The following is a 22096-nucleotide window of genomic DNA, read 5'->3' on the forward strand; positions in this document are numbered from 1 at the left end:
AATATATATATATATATATATATATATATATATAAATACTTTTTCTATTCTAGGAATTACTGGTACTTATGTAATACACAGTCCTTACATGTGTATATATATATTCTCATAATTGTTTAAAATACATAAATATACATAATATAATGTCTAACAGTTGCTGTATTCTATTTCTGTATCGCCTCCATTTTCTTCTTGCCATATATATATATATATATATATATATATATATATAGCAATTAAGGACAACCACTTAATAAGGAAAACTTAACAAGAAATTGTCAGGTAGATAGCGTAAAAACCTCATAAGAGAAAAAATTTCGAAAATAATTATTTCTTATTGAACATATTAATTTATATATAGAGGGCATTATACATAGAGGGCATGTATGTATAATGCCCTCTATATATAAATTATATATATATATATATAATACAAAATAGGACAAGAACGCAAAACATCCAGACAGAGGATACAAAAAAAAACAAAACAAGGATGGGTCATTTGGAGTTTTCTTTCCTCAGTCAAGTTCCAAATTATCTTTGCAATTCAAGCTGGTTATACTCGAGATTGCTCCAATCTGGCCAGCCCCAAGGAAAATCTAAGCTAAGAGCATTAGATTCCTTGGGAAGAAATCAGCAAATGTATACGAAAACAAGGACGGGGGAAAAAAAAAGGAGAATGTTACACAAATACAAATAACAGGACATAACAACAGTGTCTTTAAACTAAGGACAAATTAAATTAATATTTGCATAACTCACTCATACACACCTACACACACACACATACATATGACTATTAGTTCATATAATTTAGTTTCTCACTGTTATACAAATAGATTTGTATCAAGAAAAGCTTATAACTATTTGAAGTAAAGTTTCTAACATTAAAAAAATAACAAAAAAAAACATTACCAATATTATTCCAAAGTTGGAATAGTTGCTTTTAAGATGTATCAAAATATTGAGCGCAATATTGTTTCAAATGTGTAAATTTACCAAACTAGCAAACCCACCTCATCATCATCATACTTATTTGGAAGTAAACATCTGTAAATAAGATTCTGTTAATGTGAGTTTGAGTGAAGGTTTGTGAATATGAGCATGTGTGTGTGTGTGTGCATGTGAGTGAGTGTGTGAATGAATGTCTGTGTAAGTGAGAGTGTTTGTGCTACAGTAATTGCCTTATGTTTGATGAAGCTCCACATTCAAATAAATTGTTTCTTTGTGGAGAATGTGTGAGTTAATTATTTATAAGTGAGAGTGAAAGTAGGCGTGTGGGTGAGGAGGGGAGAGCATTCAAAACGACAGTGGAGTGTGTGCAACTGTAAGTACATGTGTGTGTGCGTGTACATGTGACAGAGAGAGCGAAAGAGTGGGTGAGTGGAGTGTGCAGAGAGAGGGAGAGTGTGTGTGTGTGTAATTTTCAAAGAAAGAGAGAGAGAGAGAGAGAAGTGGATTGTGTGCAAAGAGAGGAAGTGGGGAAAAGAGACTCAGTACAGCAAAGTGCATTTGAGAGAGACAGAGAGAGATAGATGGAGACAGTGATAGAAAGAAGTGAGCATGCTATATATATATGTATATATATATATATATATATATATATATATATATATAGAGAGAGAGAGAGAGAGGGGTGTACGCAACTGAGAAACAGTGAATCATGTGCAACATGTATAATATATATGTGTGTGTGTGTGTATGTACGTGTATCAGAGAGAGAGAGAGAGTCAAGTGTGTGTGTGTGTGTGTGTGTGTGAGACATAGAGTCAAGTATGTGTGGAGGAATATGTTTGAGAGAGAGAGAGAGAAAGGGAGTCGATTATGCAAATAGAGAGAGAGAGAGAGATATGTAGAAGCATGATAAGAAAACATTAAGGCGTTAATAATTAAAACAAAATAATTAGTAATAATCAGAAACTTACAAAGAACAAATTTGAAATACTTTTAATTATTTATGTGTGTGTGTATGATATATATATATACACACATTCATACATGTATATATATATATATATATATATATTCATACATACATGCATATATATATATATACACACACACACACATTCATACATGTATACATATATATATATATATATTATATATTCATACATACATGCATATATATATATATACATACATATACACATGCACGTATATAAATATATATACACACACACATTCATGTTAGATACAGGCACACACACACTCAGTATACATTGTATGTATGTATGTGTATATATATATATATATATATATATTCATACATACATGCATATATATATATATTGAAGTTTCCTCCGATTTTTCATATACATTCATATATATATATATATATATATATATTCATGTACACCCACATATGTCACATATATACACATACATATGTATGTATATATATATATATATCTTCTTTCTCTTGCCTGTGTGTATAACATGAATGCACATGTGTTGTATTTTGTACGCACATTGAATTGGTCAAATCAGTCGCCATTCGTTTTTTTTTATTATTATTATTATTTTTGCTTTGTATTTTTTGTTGGTTTTTTTTGTTGGTTTTTTTTTTTTTTTTTACCTTACTTTCAGATCATACACAAGACAAATACATCTCGCTCCAGCCGACCCCTCGAATGCCCGTCACCCTCGACTAAATAGGGCGTCCCGACGAGGGTTCGTCTCTATGGCCACCCCATCAACACCACCACCACCACCACAGCAGTGAGTGTAGAACGGTGGCTAGCCGAGTGAGAGTTTGAGGAGAAGGAGGAGTCATGTTTGTGTTAAATTATTATTATTATTTTATTTTAGTTATTTATTTAACATAGTATTGTCAATTAGGTTCTCATACATTGTATATTCTTCATGTTTAGTCATTTAGTGTTGGTTGGTTGGTTGGTTGGTTGGTAATTCTTCTTCCTTTCGCTTCCCTTCTGTCTTACTTTTGGCAGACAAACTGTGGAACGTTCCTGGAGAGGAAAGGGGAGGGTAGAAATGGGAGAGAGAGAGAGAGAGCGGGGTTGTGGAAATGGAATATCCAGTGGAAAAGGGGGGAAGAGGTTTAGACCGAAAGAGAGATAGTGAGAGGGAGAAGCAGGAGGAGGAAGAAAAAGAAGAGACATAAGAGGGTGAGTGAAAAGCAGAGAGAGAGAAAGGGGGGAAGCCAGAGCGGGGGGGAAGGGGGAAGCCAGAGAGGGGGGGTAAGGGGGAAGCCAGAGAGGAGGGTGGTAAGGGGGAAGCCAGAGAGGAGGGGGAGTAAGGGGGAAGCCAGAGAGGAGGGGGAGTAAGGGGGAAGCCAGAGAGGAGGGGGAGTAAGGGGGAAGCCAGAGAGGGGGGAGTAAGGGGGAAGCCAGAGAGGAGGGGTGTAAGGGGGAAGCCAGAGAGGAGGGGGAGTAAGGGGGAAGCCAGAGAGGGGGGAGTAAGGGGGAAGCCAGAGAGGGAGAGTAAGGGGGAAGCCTGAGAGGCGGGGGGGTAAGAGGGAAGCCAAAGAGGAAAAAAGGAACTGCAATAGAATTCTGGAAAGTTTAATGATGATGATGATGATGCTGATGATAACGATGATGATGATGGTGGTGGTGGTTGTTATATAGTAAAGTATGTCGAGCAAGGAATAGTTGGGGGAAGTAGAGTTTTAGAGGGGAGGGGGCCGGCATCAGTTTAAGCTTCAGTCAGTCAGTTGTGATAACTGGAGGAAGATGAGTGTCGCCAGTCACCAATACAGAGCTAGCATAGCAGCTCTGATAGTTACAGCAGGGTACAGCATTGGTTTGTTTTGCGGGCCTGCAAAAGAGAGGAAGCGAGAAAGGGTCATTACATAAATAAGGATGAGACGGGTCAGCAGACATTTTCAAAAGGCCGAGTAAAACAGAATTCATTTTGATGCTTAGTAATCAAAACAGACATCAAGAGGCAGAGATCAACTATCAAAGATGCAAAGAACGACTGTTCAGGCCAAGGGCAGTATAGAGGAGCCCCACCCAGCCCTTGGCCTGAACAGCCACCTCAGGACCCAGCACCCTTCATAGCCATCAAAATAAAGAGGATCAATCCACTGGCTACAGATCTCCTACTCAGATAGGGTTTGTCTCTGTAGCCACCTATTTATTGCCCACAAGGGGCTACACACAGAGGGGACAAACAAGGACAGACAAACGGATTAAGTTGATTACATCAATCCCAGTGCGTAACTGGTACTTAATTTATCGACCGCCCCCCCGAAAGGATGAAAGGCAAAGTCGGGCTCGGCGGAATTTGAACTCAAAACGTAACGGCAGACGAAATACCTATTTCTTTACTACCCACAAGGGGCTAAACACAGAGGGGACGAACAAGGACAGACAAACGGATTAAGTAGTTTACATCGACCCCAGTGCGTAACTGGTATTTATTTAATCAACCCCGGAAAGGCAAAGTCGAACTCGGCGGAATTTGAACTCAGAACGTAGCGGCAGACGAAATACTGCAAAGCATTTCGCCCAGCGTGCTAACGTTTCTGCCAGCTCGCCACTTTGTCTCTGTAGCCACCATCAACACAGCAGCGAGTGTAAAATGATGGCTAGCCGAGTGAGTTTGAGAAGGAGGAGTCGTGTTTGTGTTAATGCCAATGATGAAAGCTTGTGCAAACGTTTTTATGTGTCGAAAAATTTTATTTTTCCCCATGTGAGAAAAGTATGTCAGCACTTTTCGCACATACAAAGCCAAGAAATTTGTGTGTGCAGTGATTGTAAAGTAGGTGAGCAAGCACAAAGCTTCAGGAACCAGAAAATGACTAAATACTTACATACATATATATATCTAGTCCACACTGTAATATGGCTGGCATTTGGAAGAAGGGCACCCAGCTGTTAAAATCATGCCAAATCTAACCCCGCCTGTGCTAGTGCCACATACAAAGCACCGAGCCCACTCTGTAGAGTGGTTAGAAAGAGCATCCAGTCGTAAAATCCCTGCCAAAACAGACACAGTAGCCTGGGGTAGTTTTGCTATGCATGCATGGAAGATGGACGTTAAACAGTGATGATGATAATATATCATCATCATTCAATGTCTGTTTTTTCCATACTGACATGGGTTAGACGGTTTGACAGAAGCAGTCGAGCCAGAGGACTGCATTAAGCTCTTGTTTGTTTTGGTTTGGTTTCTACAGGAGATGCCTTTCCTAATGCCAACCACTTTACAGTGTAGACTGGTTGGTTTTTTTACATGGCACCAACACTATATTTTCTATTAATATTCTATTATCAGTTTCAGTCAGACACTGGCTATGTTGGGGCACCAGCCTTAGCACCAACGCTTATTTATTTTAGACTCACTTCTGGAATTGGTCTTGCTAAAGAACTGAACTGGTTAGAGCTGTCTTTCTCTGCATGATGTGGGTTCTTCTGGTAGATTAGATAAAGATTCGTCCAATTGTTATTTGGATACATTCACATCTACACCTTGCAGATCTCTGATGCCTTTTGGCAATGTACTGAAAAGATGCAAACCTCCGAACCCTAAGCTGTTACAGTATTGAGTTCTTACCCTGGATAGAAATACTGGGATCTTTGGTACTATGCAATGGCATCTAGTCTGGTGATTGATATAGCTTTCGAGCCCTAAGTTGAGTGCTAGACCCTCCAGGATCTTACACACATACATATTACTGCAGATTTTTCACATCTCTCCAAAGAGTAGAGCTTCATGTGTGTGTGTATATAAATTTGATAAGAGTACAGCAATTTTATACCCCACCCCCCGCCAGCAAGTTCATTGTACTCATTTTGCTAATTTTACTAAATAATACAAGCCTTGCTCAAGCAGACCAACACCAATCTCTTGGGAGTCTGATCATATGTGTGTGTATAAGTGTATTTATACAGAGAGAATTCTGCATCTGTATCATGTTGCAGCACCGCCTTTCGTCGAACAAATCAACCCCAGGAATTATTGTTTGTAAGCCTAGTATTTATCCTATCGGTCTCTTTTGTCAAACCACTAAGTTACGGGAGACATAAATACACCAACATCAGTTGTCAAGCAATGGTGGGAGGACAAACACACACACACATACATACATACGACGGGCTTCTTTCAGTTTCCGTCTACCAAATCCACTCACTAGGCTCTGGTCGGCCTGAGGCTATAGTAGAAGACACTTGCCCAAGGTGCCACGCAGTGGGACTGAACCCGGAACTATGTGGTTGGTAAGCAAGCTACTTACCACACAGCCACTCCTGCACCTGTATATGTGTGTATATATATACACACACACACACACACAGAAAGTTAACATTTAACACAGGGAATATTAAAATGCTAAATTACTTATTCCTCTCCCAATCACACATACTCGTTCATTAGTTTTACGCCTGTTTTCCATGCTGGCATGAGTTGGATGTATGCCTAGTATTTTACAACTTCATACCCTACCTGTCATCAACCATCATCATCATCATTTAACGTCCATGCTCCAAGCTAGCATGGGTTGGACAACCCTATACACAAATGTATATTTTTGTCTGACAGCGATGTCATTTATCTACCCTTCTGCAACACACATGCACCCACAGATAAACCGGTGAAGTGCTGAGGTCAACAGCTCAAGGGAGATAACTCGATGTAGCCTAAGTATTCTTAATACTGAGTGACAGAGATACAGCGGAACATCAGTTTATGAATTGAATTCGTTCCTGAAGGCCCTTCATCACCTGAAATGTTTGTAGACCAAAACTATTGGATAGTCAAGAGAAGGCACAACGAATTCGAGCAGTGAGATACACTGAGTGAAAGCTATACAGCAACAAGCACTCTTCTGCTGATTCTCCATCTTGATGTCAATCGTTGCCAGTTTGTGCATTCGTTCGTTACTCAAGGCACCCAAGGCGTTTTATGCGTGAAAAATTGCTCAGAAACCAATTTATTCATGATGAGAAGTGTTCCACGGTATACAAACACACACACAAAGGACAACACATACTAAGACAAACACATGTATTATTTGACCAAGCATATCAGTTTCTTTACAAACTAGTCTATAAAACAATAACATTTATGCAATAAAAGAAGCAAAAGATGCTGTCATTCTAGGATATTAGATGCAACTATTGTAGCTACGGTGGGACTGGTACCCAAGGGTTTATCTTTTGTAGTTATGGTGAGGCAGGTACCCACGGGCTATCTACAACAGCCATAGTGAGGCAGGTACACAGATGGGTTATCTACAACAGCCATAGTGAGGCAGGTACCCTGATAGGTTATCTACAAGTGCCCCAGGTGGGTTATCTACAGTTGCTGTAAGAGGCACAGGCAGGTGTTATGGTGTTGACTACAGTCTCTCTGGCTGACACAAGGAGCAAGATTGGCGGTAATATATAATGGCTATGCTAAAGCAGGTGACAACAGAGAAAGCAAGTACACACGGGGGAGAGAATGTTCGTTGTGTAACAGGCTGTCACTGTTGGTTACTACATATCTGATGAGAAAGAGAGTGCAGGAAAAGAAGCTTAAGGCAACTCAAAAGAGGCAAGAGGCAAAGCAGAGTTAGCTACAACAGCAACAAACAGCTCGTGGTAATGTCTCTTGATCATATTGTGAAAGAAGCAAGTGTGGCAGTTTTACTGAGCTAGAAGCAGTTACTGAACTACTAGGAGACGATAATGCCAGAGCAAAACAGTTAGTTTCCAACACACATGAATGAACTAAAGGAGTGAGTGAGAGAGAAGCTTGATAAAAACAGATAGCTCGAGTAAGGAAGAGAAGGATCTTGACTAAAGTGGCTGAACTAAGGTCAAACGTACTATTGAGTCACGAGCAGCTCGGAGAAAGCGGCTAGCTGCCTGGCAACTACATTTGCCACAGAGAGATCTGCTATTGGCCCTGCCAGTATTGGCATCTTTGCGGGCAGCATGTCCACGGACAGAGTAGCCAGCTAGATGAGGTCGTTGTGTCTTGACCAAGGGTTCTTCAACAGAGGCTGGAAGGGGCGTTGGTTCTCTGGGTTTCACCTGGAAGCAACCACAAACAAAATACATTAGGGGGGCCTGGCAGTTGATACACAGAAAAGCATGGCCTGAGGGAAGGGACTGTCACTGCATGCTATTTGCCTTCTGGTAAACGGTTGGTCGGTGAAGTGCACAAGGAATTTAGCAGAAAATACAGTGGCATGAGGAAGCAAGAAAGAGATAGAATTTAGGGAAAATTATAGGGATTAACAAGGACACTTTAAAGGATTATAACATACATGCACACACACACACAGATTCATACATCATCATCGTTTAACATCCGTTCTCCATGCTAGCATGGGTTGGACGGTTCGACTGGGGATCTGGGAAGCCAGAAGGCTGCACCAGGCTCCAGTCTGATCTGGCAATGTTTCTACAGCTGGATGCCCTTCCTAACGCCAACCACTCCGAGAGTGTAGTGGGTGCTTTTGACGTGCTAGGCGAGGCTGGCAACGGCCACGATTGGATTGGTGCTTTTTACGTGCCACCGGCACGGAAGCCAGTCTAGGCATACAAATATAAAACATTTGGGGAACATGAAGGGCATCCTGCTGTAGAAAATCTGCCTCAACAAATTCCATCTGACCCATGGAGAAGTGGATTTTAAATGATAAGCATATTTATTACTTTATTGCCCACAAGGGGTTAAACATAGAGGGGACAAACAAGGTCAGACAAAGGGGATTAAGTCGATTACATCGACCCCAGTGCATAACTGGTACTTAATTTATCAACCCCGAAAGGGTGAAAGGCAAAGTCAATCTCGGCAGAATTTGAACTCAGAACATCACAATGGGCGAAATACCGCTAAGCATAATGATGATAATAAGCATATTGCCATTTGTACATAAGTGCAGGTGTGGCTGTGAAATTTAAATTCTCCTTGCAGTAACATTCTTCCAGGTTTGACACCAGTGCATGGTACATTGGGCATGTGTCTTCAAGTGTTTTCTACCATCAAAGGAACTGAAAAACTAGTGCTTTCCAAATGACAAAAAAAAAAAAAAAAAAAAAAAAAAAAACAACTTTTTTTGTGGTATTTGCTTCACCAAATTAGGCAACCCTTTGTTACTCCCACCCTCAGAAATGCAGTGAACCAATAACAGGCTCCTGTAGGGAAACCTGTTACCAACCATGCTATTGTTCACCAATTGCAATATAAAGAATTTAAGAGAGAAAGTGTGTGTGTCTGTTGATTTCATTAAGGCTTGAAGTTTTGTCTTTAATTAAACCAGTCCAGCACTTCTACAACTTTGGAAGAAATTCAACCTTGAAACGAAGTTGCAGTCAAATCAATTATTTTATTAAGTTTTACTCTATTAAGTGTATAGAGTCCTGTCATTCATAAAGGTTTATCGTTTTCTATAAGCTATTTAACAATGATAGAACCATACAGACAGACACCCAAGTTCTCACAAATGACCAATAAAACAACTGCTTTATTTAATCATTGTATTTTTACTCTATGGCCATTACAGCTTATACAAAAGCATCTTATGACCGTACGTATGTATGTACATACATATATACATAATATGTGCAGGTCTAGATACGCTAGTGTAGCAAATCATAAAAGGTGGCGATATGATGTAATGGTCGTTTGCCCAAACAAGCATAATTGTTGGTAATCCCATTGGTTAAAATTACTGCCCATATACAAATTCTAAACTTTTGCCAAAGAAATCTTTCACGAAATACAGTTCTTAGAATTTGGATATGAGCAGTTATAAAAACCGTAATTTTGAGGAAATTACTCAGTGTTCACAGGATGTTACTAAACTCCACGACACTCACTCCTTCACATATTTCCAGACACTTTGTCAGTATGTGTGTGTTGGCTATGTGGTAAGTAGCTTGCTAACCAACCACATGGTTCCGGGTTCAGTCCCACTGCGTGGCATCTTGGGCAAGTGTCTTCTGCTATAGCCCCGGGCCGACCAATGCCTTGTGAGTGGATTTGGTAGACGGAAACTGAAAGAAGCCTGTCGTATATATGTGTATATATATATATATATATATATATGTGTGTGTGTGTATGTGTTTGTCCACCTAGCATTGCTTGACAACCGATGCTGGTGTGTTTATGTCCCCGTCACTTAGCGGTTCGGCAAAAGAGACCGATAGAATAAGTACTAGGCTTACAAAGAATAAGTCCCGGGGTCGATTTGCTCGACTAAAGGCGGTGCTCCAGCATGGCCGCAGTCAAATGACTGAAACATGTAAAAAGAGTAAAAGAGTACACATATTAGTAAATCTAAGCATATATGTGTAAATATATATGCATATATAAATAATAAATATATATAGTAATATAATAATGTTAGTGATAACTGCTGATTACTAAGGTGAAGTGTAGTGTCCTCTTTAAGTTTTCCAATCTTGGAAATATTTTTAAAAAACCCAAGACAAATGGGAAGGCTTTCTTCAACGACACCTTCATGCTACCTCTGTGGTACTGGCAGGAACCACCAGCTTGGTCTTACAGTCACAGACCGATTTAACAGAAGCCAAACTCCAGGTAGGCATTGACACTTTTTTTTTTATAGAACATTGGAATCAAACAAGAATATTTGAATCACAAGATTTAGGGGAATTATAGACATGGTTATGAGGTTGCATGTTACATGGCGACCCTGCTGATGCTGGTGCCATGTAAAAAGCATCCAGTCCACACTGTGAAATGGTTGGTGTTCGGGAGGGCACTGAGCAGTAAAAACCAGGCCAAAACTGACCTCGCCTGTGCTTGTGCCACGTAAAAAGCACTCAGTCCACTCTGCTGGGTGGTTGGTGTTAAGAAGGGCATCCAGCTGTAAAAAAAACTATGCCAAAACAGACACAGAAGTCTGGTGCAGTCTCCTGCCTGGCCAACTCCTCTCAAACTATCCAACCGACACTAGTATGGAAGGCGGACATCAAATAATGATGATGAGACATTTTGACGCTGACTTACTTGACATCAAATGCTTTAATGACAGTTGAGATACAGTATGACATGGAACTATAACAGGGTGGTACATAGCCAAAAGCAATTGGTGTTTCTATTTTTTTCTTTTTATTTGTTGCAGTTGTTGGACTGCAGCCATGCTGGGGTACCACCTTGAATGAATTGACCCTAGGACTCATTTTTTTTAAAGCCCAATACTTATTTTATTGATCTCTTTAGCCAAAACGCTATTGATGTTTTTTTCCTTAATATGTTTCTCAACCATGTTTTGCCTATGGGCCCCTTAGATTGCTATTTTATTCTACTGGACCCTCATAGCCATTTCAATGTCTTAAAAAATCCTATAATATTTTTATAATTAAATATTATTAGAAATTGTTTTTAAAAAAAATCATTAAAATATTTTGTGTATTGTAGAAATATAACCAATTTATTCCACATAAATTTTAACAACAAAACCTTACGTGGACCCCAAAGGGTCTTGTGGACCCTGGTTGAGAACCATTGGTTTGAAATAACAAACATGTTGATCATCTAAAAAAAAAGTATTTAAAATTAAGAAAGCAACTACTAAAATCAGTACAGATTATATAAGAGGACTATACTACAGTCTCGGAGTGGTTGGCATTAGGAAGGGCATCCAGCTGTAGAAACTCTGCCAGATCAAGAGCCTGGTGCAGCTTTCTGGCTTGCCAGCCCTCAGTCAAACCATCCAACCCATGCCAGCATAGAAGGCAGATGGATGATGATGATGATGATGACTATGGTAGTTCTTTGTTACTGCAAAATTTTAATGAATGCCATTGGCAATGTATAGTTATAAAAACAATAATAAAATAAAACTGGATCTGGGTAGACGGATATTTCCTCTGCTGCAAGACATTTGTTCCTATTCATCTATCACCTGGCATAAAGCCACCTCATCACATTCGGCCGAGAGAGGTCTTGTGAGTTACATAGTGACCTCATAGGTGCCAGTGCCCCACAAAAAGTACCCAGAACTGGTTGGCATCAGGAAGGGCATCCAGCTGTAGGGTCCAAGCCAAAACTGACATTGAAGTTTGGTGCAATGCTCTGGCTTACCAGCTCCAGCTGAACTCTCCAAGTCATGCCAGCATGGAAAACTGACATTATAATCTTGATGATGATAATTAAGTCAACTTACCATCTTTAATAAATATTAATTATTGTAAAGCATATAGTGTAGCAAGTCTGGCAGTGAAGGAAGTGCTTATTGAGGCAAGTCCAAAAACTATAAATATTGTGCAAAGCTGATAAGGTATGGTACAGTGTAAAGAATTGAAAAAGGGGGCAAACAAACTCACTGTTTTGTAGAAAGATTTTGACTGGGTACTCAGTCCTTCTGATTTTTCAACAAGATCATCCAGTTTCTCACCACGCTCCAAGATGGCATCAATTGTGTTGTGCTGCACAAAAGCAAAACAAGATTTAAGATTCCAAGAATAAAATTCAAAGCCACTGATCATAGGCCTACTTAGAGCTGAACAACTACTCACACCGTGTAAATATATATTTATTTATTGCCCACAAGGGGATAAACATAGAGGGCACAAACAAGAACAGACAGAGGGATGAAGTCGATTACATCGACCCCAGTGCGTAACTGGTACTTAATTTATCGACCCCAAAAGGATGAAAGGCAAAGTCGACCTCAGCAGAATTTGAACTCAGAACGTAACAGCAGACGAAATACCTATTTCTTTACTACCACAAGGGGCTAAACAAGGACAGACAAACGGATTAAGTCGATTACATCAACCCCAGTGCATAACTGGTACCTATTTAATCGACCCCAAAAGGATGAAAGGCAAAGTCGACCTCGGCGGAATTTGTACTCAGAACGGGGTCGATAAATTAAGTACCAGTTATGCACTGGGGTCGATGTAACTGACTTGATCCCTTTGTCTATCCTCGTTTGTCCCTTCTATGTTTAGCCCCCTGTGGGCAATAAAGAAATAAGAAGTATAACATAAATCTTATATGGACCCCAGTTGAGAATGACTGCCCGAATCCCTAGGCCAAGCCCCTTCACATCAGATACAATACTAAAACACGCAAAGGAACATAAGTGAAACCAGATACTCACCAAAATAATTTTTGTTTCATCCAAGTCATTCTGGATTTTTGTCATCGCATCAGATTCTTGTGGATTCTTTTGACATGGACATCAGGCAGTGATGAAGACAAGAGTGACCACACCAGCAATGGACAGAGCAGTGGCCACAGTAGCAATAACACCAATGACCACAGAGGAATTGATGAAAGAGAGAAAGAAAAAAAATAACATTAAAGATGCAATTCGATTTATAGGATTATTTATATATCTGGACATTGGTCATCCAAAATGCATCACCTCAAACCAAACGTTATCTCATGGAATATATCATACACTAAGATCTCTCATTTTATAGGTGCAGGCATGGCTGTGTGGTGAAGAAGCTTGCATTGCAGCCAGGTGATTTTGGGTCAATCCTACAGAGCAATACCTCTTCTATTATAGCCCTTGGTTGATCAATGTCTTGTTGGTAAATTTGGTGTGTGTTAACGTATGTGTCAGTGATGCTGTTGCCATTATCCTCTTGTCAATAAATCAGCTGCTGGCACTTTGTGCCTTTGAAGGTGGGGTCAAATAAGAAATCTACCTCAAAACCAGTTAATACCCACTTAGTTCCGGGTTCAGTCCCACTGCATGGCACCTTGGATAAGTGTCTTCTACTATAGCCTTGAGCCAACCAAAGCCTTGTGAGTGGATTTGGTAGACGGAAACTGAAAGAAGCTCGTCATATATATATGTGTGTGTGTGTATGTGTGTATATGTATATATATATATATATCTGCATGTGTGTGTATGTTTGCGTGTCTGTGTTTTTCCCCCTGACATTGCTTGACAACCGATGCTGGTATGTTTATGTCTCCGTAACTTAGCGGTTCGGCAAAAGAGACCGACAGGATAAGTACTAGGCTTACAAAGAATAAGTCCTGGGGTTGATTTGCTCGACTAAAGGCGGTGCTCCAGCATGGCCACAGTCAAATGACTGAAACGAGTTAAAGACAGAGTAAAGAGTAATACAGGTTAACGACAGGGAAGGCATTCAGCTGTAAAACACTGCCCCAATAATATATTCATCTAACCCATGCTAGCACGGAAATACAGACATAAAAATGAATGAACAAAGGAATAAAATATATTGATATCAGTGTTTTTTGTCATGATGCAATTGAAGCCAAATTGGTCACCCTGTTTCCATTGGAGATTACTTTTGTTCTATCTAAGTGGAAGCTGATGCAAGAGTGGTACAAGATTTCTAAATTGAATATCGATGGCACCCTGAATACAGAAGTTTCAAGATTAGTGAAGGTACTTTTATATGTTTCCTATTAGGAAATAGATAATATATATATTTTACTTTTAAAGTAGGGATATATATATATTGATAAACCCGTCACTTATAACTTACTTATAAGTGTTTTCATTATACATAAATCCTGACTCCAGCTACATAAACGCCATAGCGAGAAATATATACTCTGAAACGCTAACGGACATTTTATGCGTGCATGTATTTTGAAGATAAATAAATTTGTGTTCTTTTAACCGCTATAAAAAATACATAGTTTCATAATTGCAGAAATAAATTTCATTAACAAGTTGAAGAACACGAAGAAAGAGAAAATAATTACTACATTAGTTTAGGTACATTTAGCATTTATAGTACAATTGGAAAGTAAAGTCATTTTGTCGTAGAGAATTACGACTTAAAAATTCACACTAGTTAATCTTTCATACTAACTACTAGAGTTCAAAACAATTCAAATAAGTCTTGTTGGATTTAAGTCTTAAACATGGCATAAAAAATAGCCAATATCTCAAGGAGTGAGTGTCATGGAATTTAGTAACATCCAACGATCACCGAATAATTTCCCAAAAATCGTTTGGAAGATAATGAGGAGTGATTTTGCACTATGAGGTCCAGTGCATGCTGTGTGGCGGTAGGTTGTGTGCCTCAATGATCCTGAGAGATGTGCCAAAGGACTGTATTATTACTATTCAGGTCACTGCCTGGAATCGAACTCGGAATCTTTGGGTTAGTAGCCCGTGCTCTTAACCACTATGCCATATGCCCATGGGCATATGGCATAGTGGTTAATAATGATAATAACATTGAAAAATACCTTCGGAATGAGAACCCAGGTTTAAAATTTCCCCAAGACACCTGATGATGGCTGGAGGGTATATCAGCCGAAACGTCGTGTTAACAACAAACAAGATGAGGACAAATATCCGTCAATTGTAAATAATGTTCTTTCAGTTCTTTCTGTCCATTAATGACCTACATGCGATTAGATTTGGTAGAAGCAGTGTGGGAGATAATGGAACTTGCAGGGCACAGGCACGGCTGCGTGGTAAAAAGTTAGCTTCCTAACCACATGGTTTCTGGTTCAGTCCCACCGCATGGCACCATGAACATGTTTCTTTTACTTTAGCCTTAGGCCAACCCAAAAGCCTTATGAGTGGATTTCATAGGCGGAAATTGAAAGAAGTCCATTGTGTGTGTGTTTGTCCTCAACTGCAGCTTGACAACCAGTGTTGGTGTGTTTGCATTCCCCCATAACCTAGTGGCTCAGCAAAAGGGGTCCAATGTAATAAAAACCCTCCAAGGCAGTGCCCCAGAAAGGCCACAGTCTAATGAGTGAAACAAAGATAAAAAAGGTAGAGTTGTTAGAACAGGGGTCAGAGAATGACCCATCAGTGACCATTACACTGAAGCAGTGATAGTGATGTATCAAATCCCAAAGATGAGAGGTGGAGGGCATCCCTAAACATGATGGTGAGGGCTACTGATCCTTTAAAACGGGGTGAACCATCCAAAGTGAATTCTGTTGGGCTACGTACCTGGCTCTGTTTTAAATACTGGTCACACTGGGGAAAATTTACTTCACTGAAAAACAGAAAGAGAAGAAGTAAGAGGAATGTTTGCTATATTTTGTTATTGCCCACAAGGGGCTAAACATAGAGGGGACAAACAAGGGCAGACAAAGGGATTAAGTCGATTACATCGACCCCAGTGCATAACTGGTACTTAATTTATTGACCCCGAAAGGATGAAAGACAAAGTCAACCTTGGCGGAATTTGAACTCAGAATGTAATGGCAGACGAAATACTGCTAGGTATTTCGCCCGGCGTGCTAACGTTTCTGCCAGCTCACTGCCATAATGTTTGCTATAGGAGTGGCTGTGAGGTAAGTAGCTTGCTTACCAACCACATGGTTCCGGGTTCAGTCCCACTGTGTGGCACTTTGGGCAAATGTCTTCTACTATAGCCTCGGGCCGAACAAAGGCTTGTGAGTGGATTTGGTAGGCGGGAACTGAAAGAAGCCCATCATATATGCTTGTGTGTGTGTGTTTACTCCCCACCCCACCATTGCTTGACAACCGATGTTGGTGTGCTTACATCCCTGTAACTTAGAGCTTCGGCAAAAGTGACCGATAGAATAAGTACTAGGCTTACAAAGAATAAGACCTGGGGTTGATTAGTTTGACGAAAGACAGTGCTCCAACATGGCCGCAGTCAAATGACTGAAACCAATAAAAGAGTATATCATCATTAGTATTTCACTGTCCAGTCTCTGATGTAGCAGAGCTAGGATCAAAGGCACTCCAACCTTGGCCATCCTGTTTTTTAGGATATCAGTGATTCCTTTATCTAATCCTTTGGAAGATAATGAGGAGTGATTTTGCCACCATGAGGTCCAGTGCACATTGCATGGCAGTAGGTTGTGTGCCTCAAAGATCCTGAGAGATATGCCAAAGGACTGTAGTCTCCTGGTAGGGGTTTCCTATGCTGGACAGGTTAAAAGACAGAGGTCAGACTAATTATGGACCACCTCTTCCCAAAGGTAAAAATGGGTTTGTGTAGGGCCAATCCCCCTACATAGATAAGAAATAAAAGCAAAGTTACAAAAGTATTGATGACAATTTAAAACAAACAAGGCCTGGGAGAAGAAGGCCATTCCTAAGGGAAACCTAAAATGTGGGGCAGTGGAACCCAAAAGGAAACAGCAAGGCCAACTCCCCTTCTTATTTCTCTATTGCCGACAAGGAGCTAAACAAGGACAGGCAAAGGGATTAAGTCGATTACATCAACTCCAGTGCGTAACTGGTACTTAATTTATCGACCCCGAAAGGATGAAAGGCTAAGTCAACCTCGGCGGAACTTTGAACTCAGAATGTAACGGCAAACGAAATACGGCTACGCATTTCACTAATGTTTCTGCCAACTCACCGTCTGATCAACAGAAGAAAATCACACAAGGAAGATACCCTAAAATAGCTAGAGGTAGGGTACTGAGGTACAACTGAAAAAGCAGGGATCTAACCAGAGGCATAGGTTCTAAACGTAGAGGGAGCAAGTGACACATACCAAACAATTTTTAACTCATTTCTCTTATAGTATGTGAAATATTTCATTAGTTTCAATATACGTAGTTGCATTCTACATTCATTAATATCGTGTTTCGTTAACAAGGTCATTGTGTATGAAACGTACAACTACTAAAATAGGTGTGATATGTAAAAGGTAAAACAATGGGATTATCCAGTGTTGAGAAGGTTATTGATACTAGTGTTTTATTTTGGTTGTTCAGATGTCAGCAGCCATCAACACATCACAGAAGACTGAGCAGATAGTTCAAAAACACAAGGTGTGGGTCAAATAAAGGAAGGTCTCTAAAAGATCCAAAAGATTCTTTCAAGGCCATGTGATTATGCAATTTACAAAGAAAAAAAAAATGATTTTATTTTTAATGCACAACAATTTCAGTTGGTTATACTCGAGAGTGCTCCCATCTGGCCAGCCCCAAGGAAAAACTAAGCTAAGAGCATAAGATTCCTTGGAAGAAAGCAGTGAATGCATACGAAAACAAGGACGGAAAAAAAAAAGAAGAGAAATGGTACACATGTGTTTGTGTGTGTGTGTTTGTCCCCCTAGCATTGCTTGACAACCGATGCTGGTGTGTTTATGTCCCCGTTACTTAGCGGTTCGGCAAACGAGACCGATAGAATAAGTACTGGGCTTACAAAAGAATAAGTCCCGGGGTCGAGTTGCTCGATTAAAGGCGGTGCTCCAGCATGGCCACAGTCAAATGACTGAAACAAGTAAAAGAGAGAGAAAAGAGATACAAATAACTGGACATTAATAACGGGTGTCTTTCAACACAAACGCATGAAATGTTGGGAAGGTGCCAATTTTGAAAGGTATGTTTGAAGGGAGCTGTCGGTCCCCTTGTTCCCCTATAAGCTACGCCACTGGATCCAATTGAAGAAAAGCAGAAGCGGAAACCCAGAATCAAGTACAGCAGAGAAAAGCCACCAATGGCTTCTGCTCCGTCAGGAGCGAAGGGTTCAAGTAAGTAAAAGAGTGATTTGAGGGAGATTTGGTTGCTATTTCTAGCATATCAAGGCTCCTTTGGTTTGCCTTTCTGGAGAGCATGGTCAATGCCAAAAATATTAAATAAGATAGGAATGAGTTTTAGATCTCAAGAACTTACCTTTCTACTACGGTTGGCCATTTCTCAGGCGGAACTGCGAGTTTAAAGTCATCAAGAACCTGCGATCATCAAAGACAAAGTCAATGTATGGGGAAGACAAGACGGTGAAAGTAGTGAGTTGAACAAAAAATAAGGGTCACAAAATAATCCCTGCAAACATAGACGCACACGAACATTCTCACACACAGCTGACACCGTGTTCTATCAGTGTTGCATGCAGGGAGATAACTGCTGTCTTACTCAAGCTCCATACACACAACGCATAACATGCACGTCTCTACAAACAGATTGACTGCCATCTACGAAACAGAAATGCCTAAAAACAGAATATTACTTGGGACACAACAACTATATCTATTTCTATTAGGATAACTGCCAAAACATTTGGGGTCACACACACAATGGGCCTTTTTTCAGTTTCCATTTATCAAATTACCTCACAAAGTCTTGGATGGCCCAGGACTGTGGTACAAGACTAAAAGTGCCACACAGCAGGACCAAACCCAAACCCAAACCCAAACCCAAATGTTTGAGGAGCAAACTTTTAACTTTACAGCCATGCCTACACATACACACATTTCTTTATTACCTCCGCTTTAGCGAAGGTAGAGGTATTGTTTATTTGTCCGTGGACAATGTATCTCAAGAACCGCTGGATGGATTTGGATGAAACTCTCAGAGATATTTGGCCCCATGACTAGTACAAACTGATTAGATTTGGGGATTAATCTGGTACCGGACAAGGATTATTTGTTATATTTACTTTACATGATTACGATTTTACGTTAACTTTCAAGTCTTTCTCAATTATCTCCCTTTAGGCTGTAACTATTTTGAATGGTGAATTTGTTAACTTTGGTTTGTATTAGATAAAGATAAACTATTTATTGCTGTTATTAAATTTTCTACAGCCACCTTCATATTCCATGACTACCACTGTGATCAATCAGGTACCGGACAAGGATTCTGGATTATTTTTCCTGTTTATTTTTACTTAATGTTTGAGAGCAGTCCGGTTCATTTTTAGCATTCTTGTTTGTGAGAGCAGTCGAGTTTATTTCAGATATTCTCATTTTAAAGATCATCTCTGGTTAATCATTGAGAGGACATTGGTGTTGCCTTGGCAGAGGTTTGCACTCTCTGAATGTTAGTTATTATATACATGTATACACGCACATATATATCAGAGAACAAAGTGTTAGACGAGTATAGTGTGCTTACTTTGTTCTGAAACATACATACGTACATGTATTGAGTTCTACACCAAGTTATCAGAGAAGAAGAAAATGAACGAAATGAGAAATTAGGAAAGCTTTTAACAATGCAGAGAAGTTTTTAAAACAATTATACTCCAGGTGCAAAAACATATCTTCAGAAGAATATGGTCAAATAAATGTGCGTTTACACAGATCCGGCCATTATGGATAGCCCAGATTTATTCTGGCAATCCAAAATGGCAGGATCTATGTAATCAAACATTTCTTTGATGATATTCTTCTGAAGATAAGCCTTTGCACCTGGAGTATAATTTTTCTTTTTTTAACTTTCATGCTGGTGGCATGTGTAAAAGGATTCGAGCGAGGTCGTTGCCAGTACCGCCTGACTGGCACGTAAAAACCACCCACTACACTCTCAGAGTGGTTGGCGTTAGGAAGGGCATCCAGCTGTAGAAACTCTGACAAATTAAGATTGGAGACTGGTGCAACCATCTGGTTCGCCAGTCCGCAGTCAAAATCGTCCAACCCATGCTAGCATGGAAAGCGGATGTTAAACGATGATGATGATGATATCTGTTAAAATGAGATGTCTTATTTCCATTTTTGCTTAATTCAGACGACAATTTATTCACTGCACCCTGTATATACAAGACACTGCTGGCTTTAAGGGTATTGCAAAAGGCCTGCTTGGGAGCCCAACTTTCTGAGTTCTTTTACAGGGCTTAGAGAAACTGAAGGACTGTTGCAGTAAGTGTGCAAATCTGAGGGGGGAATATGCTGAATAAAACTATTAGCACATCCGCCTGTATTTTCTTTTTACCCAAAGCCAGGAACTTTTAAGCCCCCCCCCCCTCGTATGTATATATGTGTGTGTGTGTATAAAAATTACAAAAATGCGACAAAAACGCAAAACATTCAGACAATTAGGTGATACAAAAAAGGGACAATAAAACATCTAGACAGATGATACAAAGAAAACAAGGACAGGTCATTCAGAGTTTTCTTTCCTCAGTCAAGTTCTAGATTATCTTTGCAATTTCAGCTGGTTATACTTGAGATTGCTCCAATCTGGCCAGCCCCAAGGAAAAACTAAGGTAAGAGCATTATATTCCTTGCAAGAAAGCAGCAAATGTATACAAAAACAAGGACAGGAAAAAAAAAATGGAGAAATGGTACACAAATACAAATAACAGGACATTAACAACAGGTGTCTTTCAACACAAACGCATGAAATTTTGATAAAATCTGAAAAGAGAGGGAAAAGGTTAAGTAAATAATTTCCATAATGACCTTTATAGTCTATCAAAATTTCATTCATTTCTAAAGCTAAAAATTGAAACCCATCAGTGACTTTTGGGACACCCTGTAAATATAGAAACAATAAAGTATGGAGACTTGTTCATCCACAAAATTTATTTTCTCTTTATTTTACAATTTTAAACCACATATTATTAATATGCTGTATAAAATTGTAAAAGAAGAGAGACTAAATTTTGTGGATGAACAAGTCTCCATACGCCATGTAATTATTATTAATATATACTCCAGGTGTTGTAACCATCCAGCAAAGCGAACACAGAAGTACCCACTGGAAGAATTCACAGAGCGACTGACTACTAACAGTCGTCACAGATGTTAAATACTGATCATAGTGGTTAGCCAGAAAATGGAATTTAACTGAGAGCCACCACAATATCATCATCATCACCACGTAAAAAGCACCATTCGAGCGTGATTGTTACCTGCGTCGTCTTAATGGCACTTGTGCTGGTGGCACATGAAAAAACATTCGAGCGAGGTCATTGCCAGTGCCGCTGGACTGACTCCTGTGCAGGTGGCACGTAAAAAAACACCATTTGAGCATGGCCGTTGCCAGTACTGCTTGACTGGCCCTCGTGCCAGTGGCACGTAAAAGCACCAACTACACTCTCGGAGTGGTTGGCATTAGGAAGGGCATCCAGCCGTAGAAACTCTGCCAGATCAGATTGGAGTCAGGTGCAGCCATCTGGTTTGCCAGACCTCAGACAAATTGTCCAATCCTTGCTAGCATGGAAAGCGGACGTTAAATGATGATGATGATGATACCCGCCTGGATAATATATCCCTCCAAACTCATATATAATTAATACATATATAAGAGATGCTTTGCCCCATACAGAAACTGCAGGAGCTACTCAGAGGTGTTTTGCAAGCTCTTCTAAATCCTTTGCAATGCTAGAAACCTTTTCATGTCATCGGCCGGTATCTTGAGCTCACAAGCGTTTCACTCCTTAGCCGATATACTTCACCTGAGACAGGGAGCAAAGACTGAGCTAGTTTCAGCTGCCATGCCTATTTCCTTGATAGCTTTCTTTAGTTAGAGAAAGAGAGAACTATAGAAA

At 39.8% G+C, this 22096-nt stretch overlaps 1 protein-coding gene across 3 annotated transcripts in view; it reads right to left on the reverse strand.

The window, feature by feature from the left end:
- Nucleotides 1–3634: 3634 nt before the first annotated feature.
- The window catches only part of LOC115219253 (synaptobrevin homolog YKT6), a 43389-nt gene continuing 24927 nt past the window's right edge, over nucleotides 3635–22096 (reverse strand). For 2 of the 3 annotated variants that reach the window (XM_036509176.1, XM_036509175.1), the window contains exons 5-10: nucleotides 18499–18557; nucleotides 15845–15890; nucleotides 13037–13102; nucleotides 12255–12356; nucleotides 7779–7985; nucleotides 3635–3780 (exon numbers count right to left, since the gene is read on the reverse strand). In XM_036509176.1, coding sequence (XP_036365069.1) covers nucleotides 3745–3780; nucleotides 7779–7985; nucleotides 12255–12356; nucleotides 13037–13102; nucleotides 15845–15890; nucleotides 18499–18557 — 516 coding nt within the window. In that variant the 3' untranslated portion in view covers nucleotides 3635–3744. The remainder of the gene's footprint in view (nucleotides 3781–7778; nucleotides 7986–12254; nucleotides 12357–13036; nucleotides 13103–15844; nucleotides 15891–18498; nucleotides 18558–22096) is intronic. The other variant, XM_029789401.2, reaches the window with a different exon arrangement.

The sequence above is a fragment of the Octopus sinensis genome, linkage group LG14 (assembly GCF_006345805.1).
Source record: "Octopus sinensis linkage group LG14, ASM634580v1, whole genome shotgun sequence".
Taxonomy (NCBI): domain Eukaryota; kingdom Metazoa; phylum Mollusca; class Cephalopoda; order Octopoda; family Octopodidae; genus Octopus; species Octopus sinensis.